General features: G+C 42.7%; 1 protein-coding gene and 1 non-coding gene across 3 annotated transcripts; both read right to left on the bottom strand.

Annotated features, from left to right (window-relative positions):
• Nucleotides 1-3470: 3470 nt before the first annotated feature.
• Nucleotides 3471-10777, bottom strand: ubl3b (ubiquitin-like 3b). Of its 2 annotated transcripts, none has more exons than XM_056600766.1 (6): nt 10533-10777; nt 9993-10169; nt 7647-7755; nt 6805-6891; nt 6396-6473; nt 3471-6190 (listed from the first exon to the last, which is right to left on the bottom strand). In XM_056600766.1, exons 2-6 carry the CDS (start codon nt 10017-10019, stop codon nt 6138-6140), a joined length of 354 nt encoding a protein of 117 aa, XP_056456741.1. In that variant the 5' UTR covers nt 10020-10169; nt 10533-10777; the 3' UTR covers nt 3471-6137. The 2 variants fall into 2 exon arrangements, with proteins under 2 accessions (XP_056456741.1, XP_056456740.1); XM_056600765.1 differs by having other exon boundaries at nt 9993-10172.
• LOC130391075 (small nucleolar RNA SNORA3/SNORA45 family) lies at nt 7104-7239 on the bottom strand. Its single transcript, XR_008896866.1, has one exon. It is a non-coding gene; the product is annotated as a small nucleolar RNA SNORA3/SNORA45 family (small nucleolar RNA).
• Nucleotides 10778-11128: the final 351 nt, after the last annotated feature.

Here is an 11128-nt window from a genome sequence, read left to right on the forward strand (position 1 = left end):
TCAATGACCGGAAACACAAATGTCAGAAAGTGTGATCCATGGAATGACACATTAATCATTATTAAAGCCTCAAGTAAATAAGCTCTGTGTGCAATGTGCAGCTTTGATTTACTTGAGGCTCTACAGAGTCTCTGAAAGCATTTTTGGAAACTGAAAATCTAACACAAACATAAAGACCATGAATCACATGGCATATCTAGTTGGCGTTGTCGTCAAGAGAAGGACTCACTGTGTTATGTACCATCATTCCAACCTAAGCTGAATGCTGACTGCCTGAGAAGAATTTTATATTCTGCTTTTCATTTATTTTTTTATTTTTTAATTTATTTATTTATTTAGAAAGAGACGCGTGGAAAGATTAGATAGTCATCCAAACTTGGTCACTTCAACAGAAGAATTCCTTCTGACTCAACACGGATTGGCTCGTAAAAGCCAAATAACTTATTCAATAATTGCTGCTGAACAAAAACATGTTCAATAGATAAGGTGGTATTTATTTTGCCATCTAAAGGATCAGCACTATGTATGTTTTGACATCCTAAATCTGTTGTTCACCATTAGCTGTCGTATTATTATAAATTGAAAATAAACAGTGATATTAATATGGTATAATATAAAAAATGGTGGTTTGTCTTACCATCCTAATACAATTGACAATGCATGCAATGTATCTTAATCAAGCTAGTCGGCTATCGTTTTCCTGCTTGTGTGCTCTTTTAAGCTCATTTAAACCTCAAACACAAACACACATGCTTGTGGTTTAGAGTTTGTGCAGTTTCTCCTTCCAGGCATCTGCTGTGGTCGAACATTTCAGAACAAAATATACTTTTTGTGTCTGCAGACATCTGTTCCTTCTTGAAGGACAAAGACTTTGTCGTGGAGAAAAAAGGTGTGTTTAAATTAAACCTGAGCGCTTAAACTCTTCGTTGTGTCACTCTTGTCTACAGTGGCGTTGTGCCCATGGCTTCTTACACCGCCATGACGGCTCCCACAGGAGCGTCTGGTGGAATGAAATGAGTGGTAGCCCAGCACTCCACCCTGACACACTACTGTTCCTGACCGGCAGCGGAAAGAATGAAGCCATACACACCATGCCGCTGTTTCTGTCTGCGGAGAAACAACGTCTCTCTCAGACACACACGCACGTAGGCCAAAACACACAAGTTCAACCACACATGTTCACACACAAACACATATATGTGAACACACACAAGCTCACATAAACACACACACACACACACACACACGCACACACGTTCACACACAAGCAGACACATACGCAGGCACACACACACACACACACACACATTTACACGCAATCACACACACACACACACACACACACACAAACACACACACACGTTTACACTCAATCACACACATGCTCACACATACGCAGACACACACACACACACACACACACACACACACACACACACACACACACACACACACACACACACACACACACACAAACAAATCTTGTTCCAAGTCCACATCCTTAAATGTTTTTGTTAATATCCCCTCATCTGGAAGAAATGTGCCATGTGGACGTGTGACATTTTTCTAATTAGGAGCAGTGAGGACGAGTGGGGATATGAGGGGAGAGAGGGGCAGCCTTGGGTCTCTGATCCACTCATTCGCTCTGGCTCCTGCTGTGTTAATTCAAGCTCGGTGTGAGTGTGTATGTTTTCACACTGGCCTACTGAACCCTTTCATCTCATTCCACCGCTGAAACTCAGGCAGGGTGGTTGGGGGGATACTACTAAAAAGGAATGTTAGACGCAATGTACGACGCAACTTAACACACAGTTATTAACAGAGTTAAACCTGAATTGTGAGCTCATAGAAGGCCCAGACGGTCGGTGGTATCACTAAGTCGGCATAGGACTACTGTATGGGCCAAACTAATGCCTGGTACTTTGAACTTACACAGCTGGCCCGGTGGAATTTAAGCAATGGTCAGAAAATAAAAGGCACACAGTCATCTGTTTGTCTGAAAACAAACCAGGTTACAGAACGTTCATAGGTCACAATACAGAAATGACACCATTGAGCTATTCTAACCCTATTAACCCTATTACTTCAATAGGTCTAAGTGTATTACTAGACCTACCAAGTAACCTGATGTTAATGATACAAAGTTTCTTAAGAGGGAGACTAGATTGGCCTACAGTAACAAATGAGTAGATTAAGAGTTAGTTTGCTGCTGTAGGTACTGTGGGACTATAATAAAAACTCATTGCAGAGCTGAAAGGTGTGAAAGCGTTATTATAATTGAATAGACCTACAGTCAGTAGACCTGTTATTGAGGTCCACCGCACAGCCAATGGCAGACACAGCAGCTGCGCCCCTGCCTGCGGACTGGCGGAGAGCTCCGTCTCCCCGGGGACCAGCCCTCGAGACCGCGTAGCACTCTGGCAGCCACCCCTCGTTGGAAACCGCCGCACGCGCGCCGCTCATTGTGTTGACCGCGAAGAGGTAATGATGGTTTCAGATGTTTCCCCCTGCTGAACTTGTTCAAAAGGTCGCCGGTCAAACCCTCCCATGTATTTAAGGTTCCTCTAATCTTATTTCAAAGCTTTAGGCAAAAAGCTTTTTTTCTGTTTTGGTCCCATCCCATGCCTCTCATGTTGAACGGACATTTGACCAGCTGTTACAAATTTGTAGGCTATGTAGTCTAAGTTTATTATGATGATTGGGTTATCTCTAACTTTTGGATAGAGGAGGATGGCTACAGCCGACTTAGTGGAGGCCAAACTGATGAGCTTACATTCGTCTTGTGGAAAATAAAGTCTGCCAGCGTTAACAGTACACACAGATTTCGCATTTCGCTCTAGCCTAAGCAAGCTTCATCAGACAAGACAGCCATGGTTTGAAGGCTATGACATCACTTAAGCATTCTCCGACACGAGACAAAAATAACTACATGATGTAATGAATCCCTTGCAAAGCTATGGTAAAAATGAATCAAATTAAGTATTTGTACAATAGTGATGGAATAAAAGCACTGTCAAGCAGGTTTTTGTTTAGATTGCAGGCTAGATATAATGCACTGTAGGTCTTAGGAATGTGCGTTTCCAAACGTTTTTCCTAAGGTAGGCTTACACTTCCAGTGTCAACTGGAAACCAGGAATGCATGCTACTACACGTCATTACCCTTAAAGAAAAAAATGCCGGACCCACTGCTACTGAATCAGATATAACGCATATCATCCCTTCCAATGATGTCGAGACAGAACATTGGAGGCTTACCTCGTTTATTTCTAAACGTGGTGTCATCAGCTTGAGATATTTTCAGTTTCACAATATATGCGTGACTCGAGATCACCTGGAGATTATTATTCTAAAATCGCATGACCTAAACCTATGGACTTAACCTGTATAGTAGCCCACTGCCACCTACAGGTCACCAAACAAAACAGCGTTCACACGTAGAGACCTTATTTAGATGTTATGATCTCAAATAGAATACAAAGGAGAAGGAAATTGCCTTATTTAAAGATTTATTCGTTTATAATACAGGGTTTTAGGCAGACCACATTGCATTAAGTTGTTTATTTTTTTACATGTATTTATATTGAGCTAAATTTCATAGCAGTAACATTGGTTGACATTTACACAAACCAAAACACACTCGATGGAAGGAATCAAACGTCATGGACTCACGTCTGTAGGCCTACTCCCCGTGTACTGCCTCTAAGACGAACTCCCATATCCTTCTGTAATACATGCACCCACCTACCCACATGTACACAAACACATACATGTATAAGCAGGCGCACACGCTCACACACGCACACAAACAAATATATATATTCACCTATAGACCAGATACAAATTTATATTTTAAAATTTCAATATTAATGACATTACTGTATTCCACGATAAAAGGCAAACAATATATAAAGACGGTATCCAAATCAAGAAGGCGAAACACCACGAAAATGTCGTCCTTCTTTCCTATGAGTGGGAGGGATCCCGTCTCAAGTGTCCAGCAGAGGGCCTCATACTACATAACGTCATCGTCACACTTTTCACTGCGCTAAACTGGACCGTCAATCAGGCTCCTTCGAGCCTCCCTCTGGACAGGGGGGGGGGGGCGAGGGACGGTCTCCTGCCGAGCAGAAACGACAGAGGACCAAAGACTGCACTCAATCTTGGACGTAGCGCCTGTGACGTCAAACTTCGGTTTCTAAATGGGACGTTTTGAAGGAGAGGCCTACAATTTATGTCACCTCGGGAAATGTGAATCAAAATGAATACTGGGAACGAGGGATTTCTTGGGGGGGAATTTAGCAAATGGAGTAAATCATGTGAAGGCTAATTTGGGGTGTGTCCAACTGCTGGGCAGAGGACATTTCTAGCCTGCAGTAACATGTTCCTCGCTTCAGACGCTACTGAACAGTTCTAGAAAAGAATGGTGAAAGGTGTTAAACCTCTCATATTTGTTGTACTTTTTTTTAACCATTAACCATTTTGCAATAGAGGAAATGCATCTCTTGGGGCTCTTACCGAATATGGAAAACACTTGACAGTTTAGAGGTTGTTTCTTTACCCATAGACCACCAATTAACCAGAATTTTTTTTGCAACTGCAATGAGCACATCCATTAAAAGGAAGGCTGGTGCATTGGCGTCAACAGCATGTTTGAATGGCTGCAGCTTGGCAGACTAGCACAGTCTGGTCTGTACAGTCAAGGTGAGTGCAAACCACTTCGCATGATGGCACAAATAAACAACAAACAAGGCCTTTCAACAAGCCTAGGCCATGTCCGAAATACCAAAAAGGCAAAGTCCTCATTAATCTGCCCGCCACCCTACCCTTATAAGAGCTTCCTGGCTAGGCATTGCAATACTCTTGAAAGCTGACGTCTACTCTTCTCTAAAGTGTGGGGGGGAGGGGGTCCCCAACATGCATCACTCACAGGCAATACAACAAAGGGAAGGAAATCTGAATTGCAACTCTATTTCCTTCAACCCGGGAGCAACAGCTTTGTCTCCATTCCAGTTCTCCTGAAAGTGTCCAGGTCCCTTTTCCTGGAGCTCATCAATGTTCATATGGAACAGGTCCATTTGAATGGAGGTCCTCATAAACGTTGAGTTAGTTTTCCATCGGTCAACTGCCAGGTGCCAGTTTAAGGTGATGAATCGGATAAAGACACACCACTTGTGATGTGGAGAAAATAATGACACAATTTCATCATGGTGGACGCCGGCTGGGTCTATAGATAAGAATGGCACATATTCTAAAAATGGATTAATGATGGCGCACAGGAGAAAATCAGATGACGACTATACAGAAAGAAAAAAAAAAATACATCACACACTTCAGAGTAACTCAGTTAAGTACAATGAGAAGTTTAACACCATGCTGTAAGACCCAAAGAAGAAAAAGAAGAAACCGCATCCAACGAGTATTGAGGGATTAGTCCATTCATCCTGAACGCAACTCCTGCTCCCATCGCAGAGCAGGGCAGAGCGCTGCAGAGTCTGTTTGAGTCAATGTGACTGGGTTACACAGGCACCACAGAACATGTCCAGGCCAGGTCCAACAGTCCTCATGTTGGAATATTTCGAGCTAAAACAACGAACGGGGAGTGAACCCTAAACTCATCTGTTTTTTCCATCCCCATAAATAATTCTTTTCAACTTTTTTATTATTTTTTTTTTAAATGGATTTGCTTTGTAAATTTCATTCTATTTCACAAAAAAAAAATTTAAATGATGAGTTATACATCTATGTTGAAGTTAACTCGTCAGTTAGCTACCGACCCCTTCCACACATTCTAATGGCCATCTACGAGCTTGCATTTTCAGTTTAATCGTAGAGATGGCCGAGTTTAAGATTTGCATTTTCTGTATCATACTTCTTCAAGAACGAAAAGAGCAAGAGTTTGAAACAGTAAATGTTTCAGTTGGAGTTTGGAAGGGTTTTGGGAGGGCATATTGGCACTGAAGAGGAAAAAAATAAAGGAGAAGGAAAATTGAAGGTATCAGATGAGGAGTCACTGACATTCCTCAACGCGACTTCCTGTGATCATCCCCGATCCACCATGGCTGACAGGAAGACGGGCAGAGGAAGAGAAGTGAGGGGGAGGGGGGAGACCAGGTAGGACAGGGCGCCCTCTGCTCCGCTTACAGGAGGAGACAGCAGTTGCTCTCAGTGGTTTTCTCCCGGTTCCTTTGACCTGCCGGGTAAAGGACGGCACAAAGGGAATATTTGAGAAAAGAACGGCAACAAAAAAAGAGTCAATCAACAAATGTCAGAACAAGCAGCGAAATGCCGTCAGTTGTTGCGAGCGATGAAGTCCCCGCCCATAGCAGGAGGAGGTGGAACGGGGGGGTGGAACCAACAGACCAGGGGCGGAATAGAACAAAAGGAAAAGATCTCACCATGGGAGTTGGGTTCCGGAAGAGTTTCCCTAGCAACCAAGTGCATGACAGTTGTTCGTCCTGGGGGTAGCTTCAGAGCTTTTGGAAACCAAACAGAAATATAACTATTATTAATATTTATACAATACCCTGTGCACAAAGTTGTATTGTTTCAGGTATTTCCTTCTTACACATACACACACATAATCGCAAACTAGTGTAACTGAACCTTTTTCTGTCTGAAGAAGAGATTATATTTGTTTGTGCTCCTATTTCTAAATGGACCAATCAAAACCCAACAGAGTCCTGCTTTGCACCCAAATGAAGCCACCCTCAAAAATATATCATCATGAAGTTCATATACATGGAGCTTGAAATCAGATGCTAAATGGGACGTTGTTCAGTATTTGTGGGACGGCCTGCCTCGTACCTCCAAGAGTCACGTTGCCATGGAGAAACCTTCCTTGGAAGATGAGGCGCAGGATGCTGGGGCTGCTCACCTGCTCCTCCTCCCAGCCTGCCAACCACAGTGTTCACGCCGCTGGTTACACAGTGTCTACCGCTCTCCTCTGAGTCTCAATCTCACCGTGAGGTTAAGTATGGGCTGGTCAGCTTAGGTAAAGGTGAGGTTATTTTTTTTTTTTTTTCTTAGACAGAAGCACTCAAGGTTAGAGACTGGAGTACACGGATTAGAAAGAAAAAAACATTGGCGGGGTGAAAGGTAGTGTCAAGTGTGTCTGAGTTGGTGATTGGCTGGGTCACTGTTATAGACTGCAGCCAATGAATAAACAAAGACGTTCAATCTGCGAGCACTCTAGCACACCGGGACAACGGGACAGTGTCTAGGCGTGACTCTAGCCTCGCTTGTAAAGGTGAGGTTATGAGAGATGAGGGGAGGTCAGATAAGGCGGGATAAGATGAGGTGAACTAAGGATGGTTGAGATAAGGTGTGATATGAATTGGGACTAAGGGATTTGATAAAAACATACTTTAGAAACAGTGAGCATATAGTCAATATTTGATGGATTAATAGTTTAATTAAATTGCAAAAGGCTATTGAAAATATAAAGTCACACTCACTGATTTTTATAGTATCATGCCTATAATTCTGTAGTCCTCTAGTAAAATTAACCCCACAATATAAAGTAGGACGATATTTAAAGAAGGTATTGCTAATATTAAGGCCAGGAACAGTCTTAAATTACCAGTGGTGTGAAAACATTGATAACTGGCTGTCAACTTCCCTTAACCCCAAAACGGGTGTAGACTTACCGGCAGGCCAGTTGTCAAACACATGCTTGGCAATGTCTGTGGCTGAGTCGTTCGGCGAGAAAGTGAAGTCTTCCGTCTTCCCACTCACAAGGATGAGGCGAAGGTTCACCTGGGACAGAAAGGCGGAAGAGAAAGGCATCACGGTTAACCACCAAAAAAAAAACACTTCACGCAGACGGCACTGAAAAGAGAAGAGTTCTACTCCATTCAATAGAAGGGGTCCCCTTGGTTTCCCGCTCACCTCGATTAGAGTGAGGAGACCTTCACGGGGCTGTGGAGAGGCGGGCATTCCTGCCTAATTAGATTAACCCAGAGACTCTTCCCTGCCCTTTGAATGGGTTGCTTCCTCAGCAAGGGTCTACTCTGAAGTGAGCCCCTACAGCTTGCGGCAGCCCAGGATAGGGGTGTGGTTCAGGCAGGAAGGAATGGGGGTGGGGGGGGGGGCACCAGGCCTTCAATTCCTGGGGGCCAGGGGGTTCCTATCTGGGCTGTTGGCTTAATGCGATAACCGCAGGTGTCCTAGACTGCCCCAGGGCCATGTTATTACATTTAAGTGGCAAAAGCATTGCCCAAGGGTGTGTGTGTGTGTGTGTGTGTGTGTGTGTGTGTGTGTGTGTGTGTGTGTGTGTGTGTGTGTGTGTGTGTGTGTGTGTGTGTGTGTGAATAAAAGGCGGGAGTTTACATCCTCTTATTCTTTAAGCAGCTGTGACAAATAAATCTCTTTCAAAGACAAAATAACAACATTGAATACAACCTCTAACAGAGAGGCATGGAAAACCTGGCAAGTGCTGCTTACTTGGCAGATCTCTGCTTATGGCCTTGTTGATATATTCACGTATTCAATAAAACAATTCAGCAACTGGTATTGGGCCTAGGAGCATCGGCAATACAACAAAGATTAGGAGACGTGTGACAATGTAAAGGCTCTCACATATCACATCATCATCCCACATCTGTGCACATCAACTAAAGATAAATGCCTCAATGTAAACTAACTTCTAGATAAAGGAAACATGATGGTAGAGAGAAAGAGAACTAAAATCACAGAAGGGAAATGAGGTAATGAAAGCAGATGCTAATGCAGTACGTGTTCTGCATTAAGATCATTTTGTTAACTATAAAAGTACTGTAGGATCTATCAAATAAATCATTGTTGATAAATAAAGTAACCAAACTGTTTGTCCTTATAAATCGGGGCTGGTTACACACAATATGGGTTATGATCGTGCTACAGGCCTTTAGACCCAATTTTTTTCCCCAACTTTGTTCATAATCCACTGGGCGAGAACAAAGAGGATCCATGTGGCGTGATGTCAGGACCTGGGCGACCACCCCACACCCTGATCTGTATACAAACACAACCCCCCCCCTCTCTGGCTCCCTTCCCCCCAGTCCTGAACTGCATTACATCCATAGGGGGTTACAAATGCCCCACATTAACAGCCCTCCCATAGTGGACAAAACAACTCAAATCTGCCCCACTGTTGATGGTAACATGACACGTCAGGAGGACTATCCCCACCATGGTCCAATCCAGTGGAAGACAACAAGCATCTGAATCCTTTCAAACTCCTCTGACCCCTTCATGACAACATGTCCACAACAACAACAACACCACCACCCCGCTTTATCTTTGTGGTGATCCAAAATCCTCAAACCATCTTTCGCCACTTGATATGATAGAGGATAATATAACTACATGTCCTCCTAGCTTTATAATGGAACTACAACTACATATAAGTCCTACCTCTCCATGCATGACTATAATATACGACAAAATGTTTTCGCATTTTTATATCATATTTCAATAATGACAATGGAGACTTGACAATGAAAGTGCATACCCCTACAGCTGCCATTGTTATTTTATGAAGATAACAATAACTTGTGAAGATTAATAAAAAAAACACATCCGTAGTAGCTCAGAAGCACAACATTCTGTGTTATTACACTAGTTAGAATAACACAGGAGATCTCACACAACCCTCTCCATTCACAAGGTAGGTGAGAATCAGAGCTCAGAGGGGAGAAGGTAATAGGGTGCAAATCAATTGTGCCAACACCTTGAAAGGAAAGTAGGGCAACGTTTCAATTGGGATTAGACAGATGGTGTTCGCAGAAACAACGGTCCATGGTCTAGTTAAGTATTTGTGCACGATTGCTAATCCATGTCCACCCACTCTTAACGCCCAAAAAATAATTAGTAAATAAATAAATATGTATGTAAACGGTCGCCATGCCAATCATACATCAACCTCATGCATCCGCCACCTGCATAGCAAGGACGCAATATCAGACGTAGCGAACAGCTAAGTCCGATTTGTCTCAAATAGAAATGACACTCACCATATCGAGATCAACTTGAGAGGTCATGGTTTAGGAGGATCGCGGCTTCAGATGTTGAAACAGAAGGGATTTGCTTGAAGTGGTGGAGATGGGGCCAGTGCCCTGGCACAAACAACGCACAGTTCTGAGACCGCTTCCCACAGCCTGGCACCATATGCAGAGTGTGGTGGTTATGTTCTACTGTTGACACAATATCAGAATTGACAGTGGTCTTAATAATAACAGCTAAATGTGATTTTCCAGAAACATAGCAGCTAATAAAACGACTGAAACCAGCAATTGAACCTGTATGGGGTTCAATAGATGGGACTAAATAACAGCAGCACGGCGGATGTTGCTGCAGCGAACAGCAACCTTTACGTTTTCCAAAATGCACAATTTCACTGCAATGTCACTATGTTGGCGGATCTTTAGCAAATGGATTCCCGTAAACGAAATGCATGTGTCTACACAAAAAATGTTAAAAGCGAACCCTTATTTTTTTTTTGCATTAAGCACTATGATCTTGCAAACAGGAGGGTAAAAGAGCAGAAAGCTTACTTTAACATTAGCCACATTAGCTAGCGCATAGGCTAACAAACGTTAGCTGGTTCACTACGGTAAGGTCCGATTAGAAGTTGCGATGCCGTTTTTCGACGTAACCGGTTTCCAAAAGAAAGGCTGAAGTATAGCATTTAGTTTAACGGTCAATCGACTAAGGGAGTCCTTAATTCACAAATATCGAATATATATGGCGAAGCTAACTGTGGGTACCGTAGGCTAATGGACGAGAATACGCCGGATGTCAGCTGGTAGTAAACACAGCAAATTACTCCCTAGTGCATCTGGGAGATGCAGTTCTAATCTCAATGCATCATTCATTTAATTAGAATGGATAAACTATGCGTAAATCCCTACCCATTATCAAATATGACTTGATATTAATAATAAAAAAATGTTTAAAAATAATGAATTCATCAACAATTAAAATGGAAACCTTTAAGCAAATGCATATTTATTAAAACAGTAGGCCTACTATATCACAATACATTCATAGAACTAGCTTTGATAAATATTTGGATACATTTTAGGATATTGGGAGTAATTACATTTTAGGATATTATTGTAGGTCGTAGGCTATTTTCAACCGTGTGTGT

This window comes from Gadus chalcogrammus, chromosome 10 (genome assembly GCF_026213295.1).
Source record: "Gadus chalcogrammus isolate NIFS_2021 chromosome 10, NIFS_Gcha_1.0, whole genome shotgun sequence".
Taxonomy (NCBI): Eukaryota; Metazoa; Chordata; class Actinopteri; order Gadiformes; family Gadidae; genus Gadus; species Gadus chalcogrammus.

Coding starts and splice junctions, on each gene's coding strand:
- ubl3b (XM_056600766.1), bottom strand. CDS start 10,019: ATGACCTCTCAAGTTGATCTCGATATG. Junction 6,892..7,646: donor GTTTGACAACTGGCCTGCCG/GTAAGTCTACAC, acceptor TGTGGTTGGCAG/GCTGGGAGGAGGAGCAGGTG. Junction 6,191..6,395: donor TCCGGAACCCAACTCCCATG/GTGAGATCTTTT, acceptor TTTACCCGGCAG/GTCAAAGGAACCGGGAGAAA.